The sequence below is a fragment of the Dendrobates tinctorius genome, unplaced genomic scaffold (assembly GCF_039654945.1).
Source record: "Dendrobates tinctorius isolate UK_male_01 unplaced genomic scaffold, ASM3965494v1 ptg000129l, whole genome shotgun sequence".
Classification (NCBI taxonomy): Eukaryota; Metazoa; Chordata; class Amphibia; order Anura; family Dendrobatidae; genus Dendrobates; species Dendrobates tinctorius.
The window spans coordinates 22,615,194-22,638,331 of record NW_027361797.1 but is presented as its reverse complement, the minus strand read 5'-3'; the positions used below and the strand labels follow the sequence as shown (position 1 = coordinate 22,638,331).

Sequence of the window (23,138 nt, the reverse complement as noted above, 5' to 3'; positions counted from 1 at the left end):
TCAGCAACCCAAGGAGGGGTGAGGAGGCGAATAAGCCCCGCCCATCGGACCGGACCACGGCGATTTTCATACATCTCCACCAAGATAAAAAAGGTATTTATGCATCAAAGGTGCGGGGTCGGGGGGAATAAAAAGTCCTAATAGAATCCTTATGGGACGCACAATTGGCTTATATCTTTACATGATATCACTAAAAATGGGTGACAGATTCCCTTTAATTTCTATGACACCGACTCCACAGCCCTGGTTTGGGTCTGCTTTGCTGAAAGTAGACATCCCCTCTAAGTCCCATTAACCCAAATTTGTTTGTCAGCCAGTCATTAAAAAGGGAGCGCAAATATATGCAACATTTCAAGCAGTTTTACGCTAGAATTCTGGTGAAAACTGCTTGATGAATTGGCCCCATGGTATGTATAGTATGGTACACCCCATAGGGAACTTAAAAAAAAAAAAAAGCTAATAATAGAGGTAAAGCTAAATAAATACACCATACCCTTTTACTGTTACAGATATACCTTTATTTCAATTGGGTAAGTGTATCTTATTTTGGAGGAAAGAGGCTAAAAGGCCACCTAGAAAGTACAAAATCTATTAATCTACAGAATGATAGCAAGAAGAATATTTGAATCCTCTGCATTGATTCTGGACAGCAATGAATGAAAGTAATAAAAAAGTAGCTTGGCCAATGGTCAATTAAGGAGGTTTTACTCTAGTTAACCTTTTTTTTTTTTTTTTTAACTCAGATCTCAGGTTTTGTAAACACAACTATTTTACGAATTCTGGGAACGATCACAATCAGGTCAATGTCCCTTAGTACAATGATCTCAACTCCAACACCTGAAATGAAGAGCCACAACCTCACCAATAACATTCCTTACTTCCATTTTCCATTACATCTCGGTTGTCGCACTCCCACTGATGGGACATTAACATGGACAGACCCTCATTGTTAACCCCTTCACTACCTTGGACGCGCATGAACATCAAAAGCACAGACCCAGGCTTTGATGTGGGCTCACAGGCCGAGCCGAAATTCACCCCCCCCCCACTTGATGGCTGATTTAAATAGTTAAATCCCGCTGTCAGTCACAGACCGCAGGATTTAACACACGCCAGCTGGAAGCGTATCATTGATCCCTCCCATTGGCACCCCTGTCATGTGATTGCAGGGTACCGATCGGCTGTCCTGACAACCTAGGGCCTGTTAATACAATACTGCTGCGAACACTGGCTCTTGGACGGCATTCATAGGAGATCGTGATTTCTGCTGTACACGGCACTGCTATGGGTAGCACAGTCGATCTGACTCCTAAGGGGACTATTGAAGACAGTAAAAATCAATAACGATAAAAAAGAGTTTAAAAATATGAAAAATATATAAAAAAAAAAAAGTTAAAATCACGCCTCTTTTGCCCCATTAAAAACATAAGTACTTGAAAAAATATATACATATTGCCCATCACTGCGTTCAGAAATGTCCGATTAAACATAAACAAGATTAATTAGATCGGTAAACGGCATAACGAGAAATAAAGACTGCAATGCAAGAATTACGTTTTTTGGCTGCTGCAAAATTGCAACGAAATGCAATGAGAGGTGATCAAAACTTCGCATCTATCCCAAATTGTTGTCAATAAAAAAATAATTTCAGCTCAGGGCACAAGAAGTAAGCCGACATACAGCCCCAGATCCTGAAACACTAAAATGTTATGGGTCTAGGAAAATGGCGACAAAAACATTTTTTTTTTTTTTTTTATAACTTTGATTTTTTTTTTTCCGCCACCTAAATAAAACAACCTATTCATGTTTGGTTTCCGTGCTCTTGTACTGTGCTGCTGAATTATATTTTTATGTAGTGAACATGGTAAATTTAAAAAAAAAAGTGAGCAATTGCTTTTTTTTTTTCTTTTTGCAATTTCTCCGCACTTGCAATTTTTTTCCCGTTTTACAGTACACTATATGGTAAAATCAATGGTGTCGTTCAAAAGTACAACTCGTCCCACCCAAAAAAAAAAACCCTCATACACCTATATGGCCAGAAAAAAATAAAAAAATAAAAAGTTATGGCTGTTGGAAGAAGGGGAGGAAAAAACGAAAAGAAAAAAAAAATGAAAATCGCCGGGTCGTGAAGGGGTTAAAGTACTGGACAACCCTTTTAACAAACCACCACCTCTGTGGTGGCCACATATATCCCATAGCAAGATACGGGGAAGGGATAAGTGCTTCCCTGGCCAATTTGTAATTTATGTATTTATTTTAAAAATCCATTTAATTGCGTTTTCCAAATTTAGAACGTGCTGTTCCAACAGAAATTCTGATTTCTATCATTTGATTTCCCTGACTGAATTTATTTCAGTAAACTGCATACCATATTGTATTAAATTGGGTTAGCTACAGACATACTGCCAGTAAATGCTTAATAAGGGAGCTGCCGGAGCAAATGCTGCTAAGTGATCCTGACTGGATATCTGTAATCAATTACAATTGATCAGTAGTATCTTAGAACTTGAATTAAAGTCAGGTACAAGTGCAGTTATTTCCTCAGTGCCTCAAGCATTGAGAAATTTCAGCAGATTTCTGAATAACAGTGGTGAAAAGTGGCTTTTAGGACCCCATATTAAAGGAGAAGAAACTTAAAGAGGAGGTGTTCAGGGGTCAAATTGACCTGTCTGTTTTCTTATTTCATTCCCGCAGCTCTCCCGAGTGTTCCGTTTCTTTTTCTTCTTTTTGTAAATCCTCCTTACAGGTTCTGGAGACACGGGCCCTTTTTATTTAATGAAAAAAGGTTTATGGTGTTTGCCAAGGAGGTGTGGCTCACCCGATCCTCTGGTGGTGTGTCCGCAGGCCGTTGTGGATGATTACCCTACTAGTCATGCCCCCTTGCAAAGGGTCATAAAAAGGAGCACTAAATAAAAAGTGCCCATATCTGGTGAACCGTACAGGGGACTTACAAAAAAACAGCATACACAGGGGAGCAGTGGGATTAACCCCTTCATGACCCAGCCTATTTTGACCTTAATGACCTGGCCATTTTTTGCAATTCTGACCAGTGTCCCTTTATGAGGTAATAACTCTGGAACGCTTCAACACATCCTAGCGATTCTGAGATTGTTTTTTCATGACATATTGGGCTTCATGTTAGTGGTAAATTTAGGTCGATAATTTTTGCTTTTATTTGTGAAAAAAACAAATTTGGCAAAAATTTAGAAAATTTTGCAATTTTCAAATTTTGAATTTTTTTTCTGTTAAACTAGAGAGTTATATGACACAAAATAGTTAACATTTCCCACATGTCTACTTTACATCAGCACAATTTTAGAATTTTTTTTTTTGTTAGGAAGTTATAAGGGTTAAAAGTTGACCAGCGATTTCTCATTTTTACAACAAAATTTCCCAAACCATTTTTTTTTTTTTTTAGAGACCACCTCACATTTAAAGTCACTTTGAGGGGTCTATATGGCAGAAAATACCCAAAAGTGACACCATTCTAAAAACTACACCCCTCAAGCTACTCAAAACTACATTCAAGAAGATTATTAACCCTTCAGGTGATTCACAGAAACAAAAGCAACGTGGAAGGAAAAAATTGACATTTTAATATTTCCAATAAAAATTTTCTTTTAGCATCAGTTATTACATTTTCGCATGGGTAACAGGATAAAATGGATCCTTAAATTTGTTGGGCAATTTCTCCTGAGTACAAAGATACCTCATATGTGGTCATAAACCACTGTTTGGGCGCAGGGCAGGGCTCAGAAGGGCAGGAGCGCCATTTGACTTTTTGAATGGAAAATATGCTTGAATATTTAGCGGTTGCCATGTCGCGTTTGGAGAGCCCCTGTGTGCCTAAACATTGGAGCTCCCCCACAAGTGACCCCATTATGCAAACTAGACCCACCAAGGAACTTATCTAGATGCATAGCGAGCACTTTGAACCCCCAGGTGCTTCACAAATTCATCTGTAAAAAAAAAAAAAAAAAAAAGTACTTTTTTCACAAAAATGTTATTTAGCCTCAGGTTTTTTTTTCATTTTCACATGGGCAACAGGAAAAAATGGATCCTAAAATTTGTTGGGCAATTTCTCCTGAGTACACCGATACCTCATATGTGCTCATAAACCACTGCTTGGGCGCACGGCAGGGCCAAGAAGGGGAAGGAGCACCATTTGACTTTTTGATTGGAAAATTAGCTCCAATCGTTAGCGGACACCATGTCGCGTTTGGAGAGCCCCTGTGTGCCTAAACATTGGAGCTCCCCCACAAATGACCCCATTTTGGAAACTAGACCACCGAAGGAACTTATCTAGATGTGTGGTGAGCACTTTGAACCCCCAAGTACTTCACAGAAGTTTATAACGCAGAGCAGTGAAAATAAAAAATCTTTTTTTGCTCAAAAATGATTTTTTTAGCCTGCTATTTTTTATTTTCACAAGGCTAAAAGGAGAAATTGAACCATAAATATGACGACGAAAGCACACCCTGTGCCACCAATATGTCACGACACACATGGGTATGTCAGCGGACGGAGGGATGCGACGCACTGCCGGCACACGGCTATCACAGGCACAGTGGGGGCTTATCTTAGTTATCCCGCCACTGGTACCATGTGACAAAAATATACAGCAAGCTAATCTTGCTCTAACAATTTATCGCAGGGGGGGTATTTTGGATGCCCCACCACTGCTAACAACCTTCCAAGAACTGCGGGGATATGTGGATATCCCATCTCAGTTACACTTTGGAACTCGCAGCGCTCCGGCACCCCCCTTACCCTCAGGTCAGTCAGGGAACTGCACCTAGGATAGTTAGTCGCCAGATGGGCTGCTTGTTGTGCACGGGCAATTAGACTACTGCAGTAAGGGAATTATCGATATTTTGGCCGCAGCCACTCATTCAGCATCTAAGACCATTCGGTACTGCCAACTAGCCCAACCAACTGAACACACCACGCTGCCACCAGCCACGATTCACTTAATCAAAGAGTTAATTAAGAGGGTCCGTGGCAAACCCCAAATTAGTAGCGATTATCTAAAAAAGGCACATAGTTCGTTTCTTAGAGCATGGAGACAAACTGATAATTTTATCATTTATTCCCAAAAAGCTGGGCAGTGATTACACTGATAAACGTTGTTACAAAGTTGAGACAGGAAATATGTACATTGCAAATATCAAAATAAATGGATGAAAACAGAAATTACACCTAGGGTCGGTTACATCACGAAAGGAGCAGTCTGCAGAACTTCAGCCCCCCTTTCTCCAAGTTGCCATTCAACTAAAAAATTTATAATAACCATATCTTAACTAGGGAAGCTCGTATAGACACGCCGAGGGTCTCATTGGTTGTAGTTTATCGAATACAATAAAACATCAAACTTGCCATAATTAAGACACTCCGTTTGGGAGCAATCCATGTCTCAGTTTCTGGAGGGGTTAGAGCCGTGAAAATTAGGGGTTAGAAAGCTGGTTTCGTGCCCTTCACAGAAATGTAATTATTATATCTCTGCCGCAAGGGAGATGCACGCTAGAGCTTCTTTAATATCTCTCATTGTTTTATTTCAGCCGCATGTCCCAGAACAAAAGACATCCTTTAACTAATCAACATTCCTTTCTACAACAGGAAATGGACGGTGTCCTGTTACGAAAAGCATGCACAGAGCAGCAAGCAGGGGGGCACTGGTCTGTGTGTGTAAGCTGTGGGCGAAAAGAGGAGGGGGGAAGTAAGGGGGAATGCTGCAGCTATGTGACAAGATTTTCTACTAGAATGGAGGATTCTGGAAGGTTCCAGCAAGATCAAAGGTTACTTAACATACATATCTTACAGTACATTACAACAAAAGTTGTTGTCCAATTTGTCTTGAATACACCGATACCCTATATGTGGGGGGGAACCACTGTTTGGGAGCATGGGAGAGCTCAGAAGGGAAGGAGCGCCATTTTGGAATGCAGACATTGATGGAATGTTCTGCGGGCGTCATGTTGCGTTTGCAGAGCCCCTGATGTGCCTAAGCAGTAGAAACCCCCACAAGTGACCCCATTTTGGAAACTAGAACCCACAAGGAGCTTATCTAGATGTGTAGTGAGCACTCTGAACCCCCAACAAATCTCAATAGTAAACACACATATAGTAGCTAGATTTTAGCCAACAATGGGAATACTAGGGGGTGAAAGTGAAACAAAATCACCACCACGTGTGTATAGGATAGATGCCGACCTATCGGCGAGACTATAGCTATAACGAAGGAAACAAAAACCGAATGCAAGAGTCTATGATAGAAAAAGGTATAACATTATTAATTACATAGAGATAAAAAATTGGGTGGGGTGGGAAAAAATTACCAGATGGAAAGCGGACCTAATATGTAGGAACAATTACATGGCATAAACTGAATACATATACATGGAATAATAGTGGTAGAAATGCAATTACAATGATAAGGCAAATGAAGATGCAGTCGCATAAAAAATAGATATAAGCATAAAGTACGTAGATGCATAACAGTGGCTAATTGGCTCAAATACCTAGATGTAAAATTGCTAACAGGCAGTATAGTGACGAACTTGTAAGGTGCATCTAGTTGTATAGTATACCACAGGTAAGTAAGATAGACAGTAAGTAAAGTGCATGTGCATACACTAGATATCAAATATATGGTGCACATGTATGTGTTTTATCTATCACCAAGTGGTGTATGGAGGACACATATAAAGATACAAACATGCTAGGGATAGATGTAATTGTTGTTACATTACCTGTGTGTGGATACAGATATAAATGTCCCTGGATATATCCACCCCGATGCGCGTTTTGGCGTCTGCATAGATATGCTTATTTCTCTTACTTACTATCTCACTTACCTGTGGTATATTATACAACTAAATACACCTTACAAGTTTGACACTATACCGCCTGTTAGCAATTTTACATCTAGACATTTGAGCTAATTAGCCACTGTTATGCACCTAAGCACTTTATGCTTAGGTATATCCATTTTTATTTGATTGCATCTTCATTTGCCTTATCATTGTAACTGCATTTCTACCACTATTATTCTACGTATCGTATATGTATTCAATTTATACCATGTAATTGTTCCTGGATATTAGGTTCGCTTTCCATCTGGTTAATTTTTGCCACCCCATCCAATTTTTTTATCTATGTAATGAATAAAGTTATACCTTTTTCTATCATAGACTCTTGCATTCGGTTTTTGTTTCCTTCTTCGATATACAGCAAAGCTCATACCTGGTATTAAATGTAATCCATTGTCTGCTCCAGTTACCAGGGTAAAAACATATTTAAAAGGGGCTCGCGATTAGTTAAAAATAAACTAATAGATAAACAATAAAAGCAACAGTGCTGCCTGAAGGTGTGTGATCCCTTGAGCATTATCCATGCAACTGCATAAATCTGACCTAAAACTACATCAGATTTTCAATCAAGTCCTAAAAGCGGATCATGACCACCAAATGAAACAAATGAGTCAAAAATAATACTGCCATTTTTTACATAAGGAAAATTATCCCTTATATGTCTATGGATTGCAAAAGTATGTGAACCTTTACTTTTAGTAACCGCTGTGACATCCCTGTGCAGCAGAATCGACACCCAAACATTTACGGTAACTATTGTTGATAAGGTCTGCACAACGGCTTAGAGGAATTTTAGCCCATTCCTCCCTACAAAACAGCTTCAACTCTGTTATGTTGTTTAGTTTTCTCCCATGGACTACCCTCTTCAGTTTCTTCCACAAGATTTCTACTTTATTTTCTTTCTTCAGGACTTTGACTTGGCCTGTTCCAAAACTAACTTTATTCATCTTTAACCATTTTTTTTTTATAGAATGGACTTGCATGACCCACGTTCTCTTGAGATTCAACTCATAAGCAAATGTCCTTAAAGTTTCCTTTAGAATTTGATGTTAAGATTCAGAAATCATTGTCCCATAAACTACTTCAAGCTGTCCAGGCCCAGATGTAGTAAAACAGGTCAAACCATGATACTACAATCACCACTGAGTTTCACAGATGGTAGGAGTTTTTTATGTTATATTACAGTACTGTTCCTTCTCAAAAAAAGAAAGATTTTTATTAAAAACAAAAAAAAACTTTATTTGTGGTGTATCCACAAAACATGGTTACTTCTGGCTTCTTGTGGAAACGGGCAGCAATGTTCTTTTTGGAGAGCAGTAACTTTCACCTTGCAATCCTGATATGATCACCAAGGTTGTTCAGTGTCATTCTGATGGTGGACTCACAAATATTAAAATTAGTTACTGTCAGAGAGGCCTTTATTCACTTAGAGGATACGTTGGGTTCCTTAGTGACCTCTTGGACTATTATAAGCTTTGCTCTTGGTGTTCTCTTTGTTGGTAGACCACTACTGGGACGTGTAATAATGTCTTGAATTTCTTCTATCTGTACACAATTTGACTGACTGAGGATTGAGTCCAAACTCAGATAGTTTTGTAACTCTTGTAAGCATCAACAACTCTTCTGAGGTCCTCGGAAATATCTTTTGAACATCTCCTTTAAAAGTCTCAGACTTTGAACAAAACAGGTCACCTACTCATACTATCCCATTGATTGAAAAACACCAGACTTTAATTTCACCTTCAAACTATCTGTTAATCGTCAGGGCTCATGCAGATGTCCGTGGATCATGGTCTGAACACAGACCACAATACAAGGACAGGCCACAGGTCTCCCTACCGAAGCATGACAGCTTCATATATGAGGCTGTCACACTTGGATTAGGAGACCCACGGCTAGTTCGAGCATTGCAGACCGTATGATTTGCATGGACGTCTGCATGAGCCCTAAAGTTTCACATACTTCTGACACACACGTGAGTGTGTGCTTGGATTATTTTTGTATCATTTGCGACATTTTGCAACAGCCGCATTTACAACAGTGGTTGTGCACCTGGTAAGCACGAAATACAAAGCGACGAAACATCTCCTTTATGTCACATGCAGATATGTCTGGAGAAAATGTACCCAAAATATTGTGAAGCATTGCAAAACGGTGAAACTGATTTTGACTAATTGCATCAAATCCTACACATCGGGTAAGTAGTAGATTTGAGAACCCAAAATGTGCCTTTGCAACACAAATGGGGTCCTGTACTGTAAATTTTGCATAGATTTTTCTTAGCATAGGCGTCATATGGAAAATTTGATCATGCTCTTATAGAAATGTTTACACTTTGATTTCTCCATTCTACTCAAAGTGGTATTTACTGTTTTCTATATTAAGAGCTCTTGTTTTTTTATTACTCATTTCCATTCTTTCATGGGAGCAGTAACAAGAAGCCTTTCAAACCAAAAATGTCCAAAAATTTCTTCCAATGGTGCAAAGTATATTATGTGAATATAGTAATACCAGTGTAAAATGAAGAACAGAGTTCAAGTTCTTGGGTAGAAGTGGTGGCAGCCAGAATAAAAATACATGAGAACAATATAATGGGATACACTGGAAATATGTCATGTTCAGAGTCCTGCTTAGAAATATGCTGCTGCCTGGCTCCTTGGTAATATGTTATGACTTTGAATCCCCAATTAACCCAAAAATTCTTCATAAAAGAGGCACAGTGTAATGTGATTAAACATGGCAGTAATGAAGGTAGTGCCAGTTAACTCATGACTATGGACATGCTATGCACAAAAAATAATTTACAAGCTCTTCATGCTCAACTCCTGCATATAAAATAATACATTGAAACATTTAAAGGGAATCTGTCACCCCTTTTTTGAGATATCATATAATGATATCATTCAATTGTGTGTCACATAAGAATTCTCTTAGTACTTTTGCTTCCCCCTGACCCCGCACCTTTCATGCATAAATACCTTTTTATATCGGTTCAGATGTATGTAAACTGCTGCTGTCCAGTCCGCTGGGCGGGGTTATTCAACTGCTCAACCCTCCCTGTCTTGCTCTTGTCAGGAACACCGCACTACACTCGCTCACTGAGCCAGTGCGCATGTCCTGAGTACAAAAACTGTGCTCAAAGATACCTGTGGAGCAGGGCAGCAGCGGTGACCATGCGTGCTTCAAACTATCAGGACCTGAAGCACATGACTGCTGGGGGCGTGGCCTAAGCTCCACAGAGCTAGGAGCTGCAGGGAAACTCCTAGAAAGGTAACTACGGGACAGGTTACCAAGGGGCATAGACAGGGGCGGAAACCAGATCAAGCCGGGGTCAATGCACGAGATAGCAGGACAGTACCAAAGGGTTAGACAGAGCGGATAGTCAGGACGTAGCATTAGATCAGAAAACCAGAACGGGCAATAGACGGTACAATAGGGGCAACCAGTAGCGGAGTAACAATAGCCAAGCCAGGAGGTCAGAACCAGAGAAGACAATAGTACCTAAAACGTGAGACGGAGTTCAGAGTGAGGGGACAGGCCGGGTCATACACGGGAATCAAACAAGCAATGCAGTACACGCACACCAGGGGGGTCGGTCAGGCACACAGCCAAAATAACAGTATAGCTGACAGAGACTGCTAGTCTGGAGTGAGTATTAATACCCCTCCTAGACCCAAGAGAGGCCGGCAAAAGTTAACCCTGTGAGAACAGGACATTAACCATGTCCTAACCATGACAGCTCTATGCATTTCTTCTTGTGTAGAGCAAGACGGGGGGGAGAGCAGTTGAATGAGCCCCGCCCATTGGACCAGACCGTGGCAGTTTACATACATCTGAACCGATATAAAAATGGTATTTATGCATGAAAGGTGCGGGGTCAGGGGGAAGCAAAAGTACTAAGAGAATCCTTATGTGACACTCAATTGAATGATATCATTATATGATATCTCAAAAAGGGGGTGACAGATTCCCTTTAAAAAGGGAATCTGTCAGTACGATTCCTCCCCAAAACTATTTATATGCACATGTAGCCCTTTTAAAGACAAGTCCAACAATACCTTTACATGGCCGTCTGGTCTACTGTTACTGAGAAATCAGCATTTGAATTGATTTGCAAATGTGGCTGAAGATCTATTTGTAGATCTTAAGTGTCTGTCACTCTAGCTCAATTCTCTGCCCAGAGCCGCCACCTCCTGCTTGACTGACAGCCTCTCTGTTGTGTGACTCAATTCTCAACTTGAGTAAAGTCATTACACTTAATTACGCCTGCATAATAAATTGTGTCTCTAGTCCTCCCAATGGACTTCTGTTCACCTGCCTGGAGCAAAGAAGTTGAGTATACTGCATGTAACTGCAACAGCAAGACTGATTAAAGGACCAAAGATACAATGCTGGGGCACCGAAGGAGTGGAAAGTAATTACATGGGAGACTTTTTTAGATGTTATGTTCTGACTATTCCTTACAATTGTTCACATGGGTTTCAAATAAAGGATTTTTTTTTAGAGCAAGATCAGAGAAGTGCATGTAAAAACATCAGTTTTTATGTACTAAAAAAAAACAAAAAAAAACTTTTTTTATCCATATGGTGCTACGTGTCAGTTTTTTAAAAATCTGCAAAGCATCCGTTTTACCGATCAACACTTAAACAGTTAAAAGTAGAGTTGAGCGACTTTGGTCGGATCGGGTTTCATGAAACAAAATTTGTTTCAGATGAAACTGGTCCGACTAGGGCAAAAAAAAGTCTGAGTTTCGTCCGAAACCCGACCTCAATGCTCATGTGAGCAGCACACAGACATAAAACAGATTTATCTGAACAAGCCCTCTTGAATAGAAAAACGTAATTCCTGCAATGGATCAGTCAATCCTGTTGGACAGGAACAGCGAACACCAGACCCCACTGACTACAACAGACTCAGTCTGGATTCTGCAAAAATCTTCATCAATTAACCCCCCAAAAAATTAGTGCTGAATATTGCGTTATTTCTTTCAGTAAAAAATGGAAGAACCTCCTAGACAGATGCCAGTAGTGCCTAAATGTTACTTGAACAAACAATAGCACACATTTCAGCAATACACATTTTGCTCCTTAAAATTTTTTTTTTTTTCATCCACATTAAACTAAAATAATAGTTGGGCTAAAATCTCATTATATAATCTTACTTTTTGAAAGTTTATAATCATGAGAATCACAAAATTTGTGCTAAAATCCAGAATTGTGGATGAATTGGGCATTACACAGGTGTGGTCCACAATCCTCCAGCACCACGTGGCGCTGTGTCCCAGTGTAATCATGTCATATAGTATTTGTAGAAACCAATATCTGGGTTAGGTGCTGGCGCAGGAGTGTTAGGCCTGTTTCACACTTCCGTTTTTTCAAATCCGTCAAAATCCGTTGGTTTCCGTAAAAAAACGGATCCGCCATTTTTTTGCAGGATCCGTTTTTTTGTCCCATAGACTTCCATTAGTGATTACCGCGGATCCGTCAAAAAAACGGATCCGTTTTTTAAAAACGGATCCGTCTGCATCAGTTTCCGTCAAAAAAACGGAAACGGATCCGTTTGGCGGACACAAAAACGGAAGTGTGAAACAGGCCTTAACAGTTCCTGAAGTTGAAACACAGGAAAACACAGTAAAACAAACGTATGAAAATACTCTGTGGTTAAAAAGTAATAGTAAACAGCAAGTGCTAGTAAAAAGATTATAACAAAACAGGGTATTTGGTTGATACTTTTTTTGCAAAAAATGTATACTAAGCCGCTCTACCAAACGTCAAGGTATACCCATATCAGAGCAGTCCCTAACCAATGTATTTAAAAACCTGATCATGTGTATAGTACCTATATGAGCAGGATTCAGAAAGGTAATGTCCGATGTGGACACGCTGTGGCAGAGGGCTTATGTGTGCATGGCCCATAAGGGAGGGGTGGAGACCTCCCCAATCTTGCAAAAACAAACGGCTTAGTATACATTTTTTGCAAAAAAAAAACACCAAATACCCTGTTTTGTTATCTTTTTACTAGCACTTACTGTTTACATGAGTTAATTTTTTTATTTTCCTTTTAAGGAAACCCCTAGAAAATATTGTGACCCCGGAGAAAATGTAAAGGACTCCTTTATAAGTAAATAGAGTTTGTCAGGATGCAACTAATTCTGTTCCAAGAAGGGAAGAGCGTATCTGTCATGGCTGAGCTGCAAGCAGAAGCCAAGGATCTGGAGTGAACAAAGCCCTAAATTACAGCATCAATATATCAGAGCTAAAAAAAACATGACATGTCCGAGCACCACTATAATATGCTCTCATTCTTCAGACATAACAGGGCTATTGCTGCGCCAGTGTGGCGGATGGGAAATAGTAGTAATCTGGTCACTGTAAATGCTGGCTCTTGGACCCTTTATTCTTCTATAAAGAGTGGTCCAACAAATATCTACTCTATGTTAATAATATTAAATATAAATTATAAAAGATTATTGTAGAAATATATGAATTCCTATTGTCAAAAAGAACATTACATATATTGGATGTACAAAATTCTCAAGAACTACATCCCTCAAAGGCTTCTGCTTCTAAAGAAAAGCTTCAAAGTCATCTGCGGCCGTTGCTTCACTTTTTTTTTTTTTTTTACAGTTACTGGCCACTAAGTCCCTTTATATATTGGCTTGGTGTAAATAGAATTATATATGGTTAGAACAATAATACATAAATAAAAAGTAACAGTTTCCATTTTTGTGTTGAGCATATTGTTCTCTTCTAGAAAGCTTAGGGCAGGGGAACACAACTTTTTTTGGTACGAGAGCCATATAGTCGTATTCAACAATTGCAAGAGGCACAATAAAGAGAAGTCTAATCTTGGGAGAGATTTATGGTATATCAAAAGAATACACCATAATTGTCTAAGAGATGCATGTTCTACTACCTGGACTCCCACATATCTGGAGAATTGGGGTGCTCTTCTCCCTGAATCAGTACTATAGAGAGGAGACACTGCACACATGTAACTCTCTCCAATAAAGACTATCGGAGTTGTAGTATCTGTCTACATTTCACAATTCCCTTAAAGAGAAGCCGTTAGCAGGATTTCACCCTATGAAATAAACGCATGAATTCCATGGTGCTGTGATGCTGATTAATATGATACCTGATGTGAAGGGATCCCGCTCAGTGGCTGCTGAATACTCACCTTATAAAGTTTTCAGAAAATTAAGTCTTGTGTGCTTCGGTGCAGGGCATGGGGGCAGGGTCTTTCTTCTGGTTCTCCGCCCCCCACCACCAGCCTCCTCTGCTTCTTGTGCAGGTCACTGACTATTCAGTCTCACACTGGTAACTCCCTCTTTCATTTAAAATAAGCCATAGAAGCAGATTTTCAGGGAGATCTGTGTCCCTACCATAGATCTTAAAAGCTCATTTACATATTAAGAAAAACATATTTCTGTGGAATAAGACATCTGATTACGGATATCAAGTATCAATTTATTCAAACTTTCTATGATTTGCATTCACATATAGACAGCTTAGGAATGTTGATTATAATGTCAGATGACCTTTAAAGGGTGACTTTAAATCTTAAAGACAAATACAGCCTACGGCACCCCTACCAATCAGCTGATTGTAGAGGCCATAGCACATGAGAAGAGGCACAGTTCTATACATTGTGTTGTGCCATAAAGAGTAGTAAGCCCTTTCTCATTTACTTTTATGGGATAGTGCTGCAACAGAATTCACGTGCTCTGCAGTCCCTTCAATCAGCTGATAGGTAAAGGTGCATTCAAAGCTGTGCAGGTCTAATGTTCATGACTTTTCCTAAGTTAAGGAAAACCCCATTAAAGGGGTTGTCTCAAGATCTTTGGTCAGGAGTGCACCATGCCCCAGCCTCCAAGTTTGCTATTTGTTGCGGGTGGTGCACACCTGATGATTGACAAATCACGCCAGTGCACGAATGACCCCTACTGTGCTCTCTCCGATGAGGGTTGTAGAGGCAGCATAAGAGCAGCACAAAGTCACAGAATATGGCTGGCTCAAATGATCTGGCCAACTTTCGAGAAGAACTTGTAAGCACTTTGCAAGTTCGGTTACTTAAAGGAAGAAAGCCATCTAGAAAGACTCCATAAACTTCCTACTATAGGTCACGGCTCAGGCTGTTCCCTGAGAAAGTATGTTAGCCAATAGTTACTGTAGAAATAGAGACCATGGAAAGGGAGGTGCGTGCACACGCTATACTGGAACTTATAAGCTGTGCGTGTAAGTACATTATATAGTTCTACACAATTAATTACTGTTAAGTCTGTTTTTAAAATATGTTAATTGTGAGAATGAAATTATGAGGAATATGAATGCAATTCTTGGAAATCTGTAAATAGTAGGTTTATAAAATTCAATCCCCCTTCCAATTATTTACTAAGGCGTCATTTCCAAAAAGTGATTAAGAACTCCATGTGGATCTCCAAAAGAATATTCATTTTATGGTACTCACTGAGATCAAGTACATCATCTGTCTTTATCAGGTCCTCCTCCCGGGTCAAAGGAAGCTGAGTCTCCGGCTCTTTCCGCAATTGCAGTGATGCCGCCCTTAACATAAAAAAGACTCTAATGGCCTGAAATTGAAGAAAAAGATATTATATGAGAAAATGGTGTTCTTATTATTATATTACTCTATAGATACAGAAATGTTCAGATTTGAAGCATAGGATCACACGGTAAAGCACCAGGTCGAAATTAGAGAGTTATCGTTTTCATGCTACATCACAAGGCCAGGGCTACAAAGATACATATGTTGGGCAAATATTGTGACAAAAATATTTGTATAACTTGACATTTCTTATCCATTTCAGACCTGACATTTGCTGCTAGAGGTTCCAATGCGCTTTCAATTAATTCTATGGTGAACAACTTGCAGCCTATGACCAAACATGCAACAAAGGTCAATTTTTGGCAGCGGTATTGGTAGGTCAGAAGTCACAAGGCATGAATGTGATGTTAGATGCAACATCAAGAACTACACATTGCTTTGTAGTACCGGTCTAAATAAGGACCTGAGAACATCTAATACAATTCTGACCAATACAGATAATGGATTATGAATGCTTCATGCATTGGTTGAATGACTGACGTATCTCTGGAGGACGAACTGTAAGTCTTCTAAGGTTGCACACAACATTTTGTGGATCTCAGAATGACTTTTTTTGTCCACTTGAAAGATCTGCAGTCACAATTTCAATCACTGAAAGTGCTCACCTAACCATACTACAAACTATAATAAAGGAATTACAGATCCGGGAGACTTTCAGTAGACTATTTCTTTACGGTGGAAAACTTCAACCCTCAAATCTTACATATTAATTTGTGAATGAAATTAGCTGAAAATATCTCAGCATCCTTACAGGCTTATGTGGAAATAAGCAGGCTTAGAGTATACAAGTATATTCAGCATGAATAAAATACACAGAAAATAGCATGTGCATGTGTCATAGAGTTCCTTGTAAATTAGCCATAATTATTTTTAACGGGTCACCGTGGAAGCGCAACTTGCGCAAAACGATCGTCGCCACTCCCGCTCCCTAGCTCCCGCTGAAGATGCTCCAATAAAGGCTTGAATTTTTACCCGGTGAGTGCCATTCATCTTTTCTTGTGGTTTGCTTCATGGACATGTTTCTTCATATGAATAGCACCTGCGGGTTTCGGGTTAGTTGCTGACTGCAGCTCCTGCACAGTAACCAGCATGGAGGTGTGAGCTGTGATAGCGATGCCGACCAGCTGTTCTATTTTGTTAAATCATAATTATTTTTAATCTCACTATGATTACTTTACATTAAACCCTTAAAAGGTATCATTTGAGGCTTTAAATTGATGACTTATCCTTGGGAAAGATCATCAACATCCGATCGATAGGGGTCCAACTCCAAACAACTTCCATGATTATCAGATTTAAAAAAAGCTACAGCGCAATGGAATTGGCATAGCACTGGAGAGAGCTTGTAGTACCACTTACAGACACTACAAGGCACTGTTCCAGTTCACTGCAGCACCTTCAATCTGTTCTATTGGGGATGTTGGGAATCAGACCCCAGTAATCTGATATCCTAACCTAAAAATAAATCATCAGTATTAGGCTGTGCGCCCACGTAGCGTTTTAAACCGGACACTCAAAACCGGACTCCTTCCCAGAAAACGCGCGTTTTTTGCCCGCGCGATTTTACCGCGATTATGTTGGCGCTTTTGCCGAGATTTTCGCGTGCGAAATTCAAGCACTTTCCAAGCGATTTGATGCATCGCTTGGAAAGCGATTGACAGGTTGGTCACACTCGTCAAACATAGTGTTTGACAAGTGTGACCAGCTTTTTACTATTGAGGCTGTCTATGCGGCATCAATAGTAAAAGATAGAATGTTAAAAATGATACAAAAATAAAAATATCGGGGTATATTTACCTTCCGAGGTCCCGCGCAGCCTCAGCGACGCTCCCGTTCCCAGCGATGCCGTTGGTCTCGCATTGCTATAGCGATCTCACGAGACCGTTAAGAGTAACGCGAGACTACGTCATCACAGGTCCTTGCCGCAAGGCATTACTGGGAACGCTGAGGCCCGGGAAGGCTGTGCGTGACGCCGGAAGGTAAATATACCCCGATTTTTTTATTTTTTATTCTTTTTTTTTACAGGGGTATGGTACCCAGGGCCTGGAGGACAGTCTCCTCTCCTCCACACTGTGGGTACCATTCGCACATGAGACGCTTAACTTTGCGCATGGTGGGCATAGCCACATGCGGGAGGTAAGCGGTTCTCATGCATTCCTATGGGTGCGGAATCGCAGCAATTCTTTGCGATTCCGCAAAAAGAATGAGCATGCTGCGTTTTTTTCCGCTATGCGATTCCACCGCAGAAAAAAGCGCAGCATTAGCACAGCATGTGCAGCATGCCATAGGAATGCATGGGGTGCGTCCTGTACGAGTTTTTTTAAACGTTTTCTCACCGAAAATCGCGGCAAAAACGCTTTTATAAAAAAAATAAATAAATAAAAATCGCATCGTGGGCACACAGCCCATGTAAAAAAAAAAAGAATAAAAAAATCGGGGTATATTTACCTTCCGGCGTCACGCACAGCCTTCCCGGGCCTCAGCGTTCCCAGTAATGCCTTGTGGCAATGACCTGTGATGATGTAGTCTCGCGTTACTCTAGCGGTCTCGTAAGATCACTATAGCAACGCGAGACCAACGTCATCACAGGTCTCGCAAGGCATCGCTGGGAACGGGAGCGTCGCTGAGGCTCCGCGGGACGTCGGAAGGTAAATATACCCTGATTTTTTTAATTTTTATTCTATCTTACTATTGATGCCGCATATGCAGCCTCAATAGTAAAATGCTGGTCACACTTGTCAAACACTCTGTTTGACGAGTGTGACCAACCTGTCAATCACTTTCCAAGCGATGCTTCAAATCGCTTGGAAAGTGCTTGAATTTCGCACGCGAAAATCGCAGCAAAAACGCGAACATAATAGAGGTAAAATCACACTGAAAAAAACGTGTGTTTTCTGGGAAGGAGTCCGGTTTTGAGTGTCCGGTTTAAAACGTTACGTGGGCACATAGCCTTAAAGTCACAAAAAGACCCAGCGATTTTGGGCCTTAAATTGGTTCACTATTGTGGACAATCTCTAGTTGTTATAAGGATCTCTTGCCAATAAGCTGATGACAAAATGTCCGTCAATGGTGTAACGTGGTGTTGGGCCATAGCCCCATGTGGGCAAGGTACTCTTCTTTCACACCTTGGCACGCTATATGAAGATAGGTGTTCTGGATGAGTGTGTGGAAGTTGTCTACAGGGGCGCTACACCATTGCAGGCTACATGATGCTGATGACTTTGGCTAGCCAGTTCCAGATGTTTAGAAGTTCAATGAGGGAGACCACCAGTCAACAATAACGAACCGTAACTTGGTGGGAATAACGTGCGATAGATAGCGGGTGCGTAACTTCACGAACGTTTCATTTATAACATGAAGCATCTTCACACACGGTCTCTAACGCAGTGTTTCTCAACTCCAGTCCTCAAGACCCACCAACAGGTCAAGTTTTCAGGATATCCTTAGTATCTCTCGGGCATCGACATAGCTGGAATGGCACCGGTATAAGAGTGAATTTCTGTCATTTTTCTTTTATTGCAATTGTTATTGTATTGGGGAATATAGTACTTGAGAAGAACTTGTCCAAATAGTGGACAACCCCATTTAAATTGGCCTGTGCTACTCTGGTTCCCGTAATTTCCTTTGATTTTGAGAGGAAATTATGAATCAAAAACAAAAGATATCTCACCTAAATCATTTCATTTATTACACCAGTTTTTAGAAAAAAAATAAATTAGAATTGTGTTATTACAAGAAATTACAAAAAAACCCTTCTATATATTGCCCTACGTGTAGAGCCGCGGTATGTCTATATATTAGGTACGCTACCAAGTGCTTTGTATCGGAAAAGACAAATCAGATAACTCTTCACTAACGGCCCCTGGTCTTAGTTAATTCAATAGCTGGCCAATTGTGCTTTGACAGAAGTAAAAATTAGCCACAGTTTCTGGAACAGTCGATTTTCCAGTACTTTCAGAAACATTAGGATTTGTTTTCCCCGATTTTCAGATTCAATTTTGTGTGTCATTGAAAAGCACTTTACGGTAAAACACAGAATAAATTAAAATATGTTTAATCTTCTGGAACAAAGTGACTAGATTCATGGTCTATAACTTGATCTGAGTAAGCAATTTAAGCCGCTTCCCAACACTGAATCAGTGAGCTAAGATGAAGTTTACAGGAAGCCTTGAAAAAATAAGAACAAGGACCTGCTCTCAACACAAGCACCCAAGATGTTGAGCCCAAAAGAAGATTGTGGTTTAATATATGATTTCAAGTACTATAACTGTGGCAACTAGCATGTATCCTCAGCGCCCTGAATGCCCCGATCTTGGACTGTTTCACCATGCTTTCTCTTTGCCCTCCTATACCACATCTCTAACCCTCCTATACCACATCTCTAACCCTCCAGTCAGCTGCAGCAGACCCGGGGACTGCCCAGGAGTGGTACCTGGCGACTACCTGTGACCAAGCCTAACCCCACCCATCCGAGTCTCTAGTCTCTAGCGAAAACCAGGTGGTCGGTTAGTTACGCCCCTTCAGGGTAAGCCCAGCCAGTGGCACAGTGGTTCCACACCAACCAGCTATAAAGTCTAGAAGGAGGAGTATAGAGAACTGCCTGTCTGCTTTGGCGGTAAGTTGTTAGTAATTTTGGTTAGGGCAGTTTTGGTGGAATGGTGGGGATGGAAGCAAGACTGTTGTGTCATTTTTAGCATTTCCTAAAAGCAAAGCTTTTCAGTCAGACCTATGACATTCACGAATACAACTTTTCCTAACTTCTCTTTTTATATATTTTCGTTAGAACCTGGTCACTGCTTTTAAACTGTATCCCCTACTAATAGCACTCATTTACACCAGACACATCATGAGATGGATGCCAGCTATCATCTGTTAATAAAAATGTTAAAGGGAACCAGTCACTTGATTCATGCTGCCCAAATCATGGGCAGCATTAATGGCTGCACAATTGCGGCTACGTATATATTTCTCAGAAATGTTCTGGCATTTCAGAGAAAAAAAAAGTTAGAAGATCCGGCTCGAGACTATAACAAGGACACGAGATTAGTCAAGCACCACTCCTGGCTGGCTCATCCCAGCGCTACGCCAAATCTCTCCTATAGTCTTATCTCTGGCTTTGGTTCCCAACCAGATATTCGAACTATATTTTCTCTAAAACGTTGGAGCACTTCAAAAACAAATATACCTGGTTGCAATAATGCAGTCAGTCTCTGATTCATGTTGCCTGTTTAGGCACCATGTATCTAGTGACAGGTTCCCTTTAAAGTGTATGGGTTTTTTCGGAATTGCTATAAGGGATGCCATCAATTTTTCCTAAGTTTCCAGGTTAAGAAAAAATTTTTCACTAACAGATTTGTTGATATTACATTGAATAGTTATAACAAATTGTACTGCAAAACTAGAAAATATTTGTATAAATCCCTTTAACGGGGATCTAAGACATCGGGATGTGACTCTCCACAGGGATACTGGCCCCTTGGGTCCTAGTCAGAGGCCTGTCATCCAGCCAAATCAGACTTCTTGCATTGCACTGATGAGGAGCAAACAACTTGAAACACGAGTATACAAATAGCATAAAACGCAAACCAGACACTCTAAGTAATGAGACAAGACTTGTTAAAGGGTCAATATTGACTTTTAGGATTTCTACTTCCAATAGGTGGCACTAGAGTTCAAGTCCTCTCCCTCTCTGAACAGGCAATTTGCATATCTTTTTTGTGTGTTGCAGCAACTAATGATGGTGATAAGAGGCTTGTGTTGCAAAAATTTTTATTTGCTGGCTGGCCAATATCAGGAATTCTCTGCGCCGGAGTGCCCACAGTCAGTGGACAGATTAGGTGGATGTTCAGAGAAGGAATGAAAAGAACAGCAGGAGGCGCTGTGACAAGTGTGTAACAACAGTATCTTGACACAGGAAGATTTCTTGTATTAATCCAATCGAAAATGTTTGTGTTTTGCATGAGCTAGCAAAATAAAATGTTGGATTTAATCATGCTACAATTTCATTAACAGGAAATGGAATTTGCCCAGGCCAACTTTTCCATAAGCCTGCACATATAGTTGTGATTTTGATAGGCGCCATAAACCACATAGCATGCCTGCTGCAGAGAAATAAGTCATTTGTTCTTCTCACTTCTCGACATGTGTTTCTGATTTAACATGTAATGAAAGAGAAAGTTCTCAAGCGGAAACCACAATATAATCTTTTCTGCTCCCTTTAAAGTAACTGACCTTCTTATATACAGTAGAAGGGAGGGGTTTCCAGGAACTGAACAGAAAAACACACAGATAAAACCAGATTTTCACTTTGCACCTCTCTAGTCAGTGCTCTCGGCGTATTTTGTCAGGTAACCCATCGGCACAGTCACACACTTTGTGGAAATAATGCAGGAAGAGAGTTTTGTATAATCTCGCTATCGATTTTACGTGAATTTAGAAAAGATACAGAGGTTGATTCTTACCTGGAAAGTTGCTAAATAATAAGTTACAAAACACCACTAAACAACATGTTCTATCACTGTTAGAAGAGCTTTTCCAGGAGGCCACAAATCAGTGTTAGAGATGTGGGTTTGATTACCCCGCGGTGACATGCTTACCTTGCAGGACTCACGCAATGAATTCCTCTGCCAGGCACCACCCAAGTCTTTGCGGCATTGCTGGCAGAGATTCTGGGCACCACATGCACAGGAGGCTTGGCTGCCCAGCCCATTCAGGGATCCAAGCAGTCTAGCCAATGTAAAGCTCCAACTTATCGACCAGTCAGTAGACCAGGTCAGGGCACACAGGCAGAAGGTGGCCCATGTGCAACAACAATATAAGGGTCCTTGGCAGTCCATAATGCACAATTCCATTTGCTTTGGAGGTGATAATGGCCCCTTAACTCTTGGGCCCATGTGAGGCTGCCCAGATAGCATGGATGGTTATGGCCACCCCAGCCTGCTTTTATAAATTTCCTAGGTCTATAACGCTGTGCCAATGAATGTATAATAATTATCCCTAGTGCACTTATTGAATTCTATCTTCGGGCCATGCTATTTTGACTAGACTAACCCCTTTTACTTGAGCTCTGCTTTTGACTTTGGACTGTTTGACCCTTTGCCTCAAAAGGTTCTGCCTTTCTTGGATTTTGACTTGATTTTCCAAGAATTTACTCTTGGATTCAGATTTTGTCATATAGTTTAGAGTTTTGTTTGATTATTCTATGCAGCCCACTCCATTATCTATAGAGGTAAATTTGGAGCTACACCCAAAAAAATTTGAGACCCCAGTAAAGGGTAAAAAATTCAATACAATGGAGTGCCTGCAATTCTGCTGCAAAAAGTGGCCTGCACCAAGTCTGTACAATTACACTTTGGACAAACTCCTTTAATTGGAAGAGTCTTTTGAAAAATAAGATGTGCCATTGCTGAAACCTCTGAGATCAGAGTTAAAAGGGTTTTTCACTATTTGGACAACCCGTTCTCTTTTCTCATGTTTGTCCCTGTTAAAATAAAAACACCTATACTCACCCTAGTTGCCGGCGACGTTCCAGCAGTGTTGGCACTGGTGGTCCAGGAGCTCACGTGAGGTTGCAATGTCATGCGAGCCTTTCACTTCACTGTTCCCACCTTCGGACGTAGTGAATATCAACAGGAAGCCAGGGAT

At 40.5% G+C, this 23,138-nt stretch overlaps 1 protein-coding gene across 4 annotated transcripts in view; it reads right to left on the bottom strand.

Annotated features, from left to right (window-relative positions):
- The window catches only part of CLEC16A (C-type lectin domain containing 16A), a 411,773-nt gene that overhangs the window by 182,928 nt on the left and 205,707 nt on the right, over positions 1-23,138 (bottom strand). For all 4 annotated transcript variants that reach the window (XM_073542856.1, XM_073542853.1, XM_073542854.1 and 1 more), the window contains exon 18: positions 15,339-15,459. In XM_073542856.1, coding sequence (XP_073398957.1) covers positions 15,339-15,459 — 121 coding nt within the window. The remainder of the gene's footprint in view (positions 1-15,338; positions 15,460-23,138) is intronic.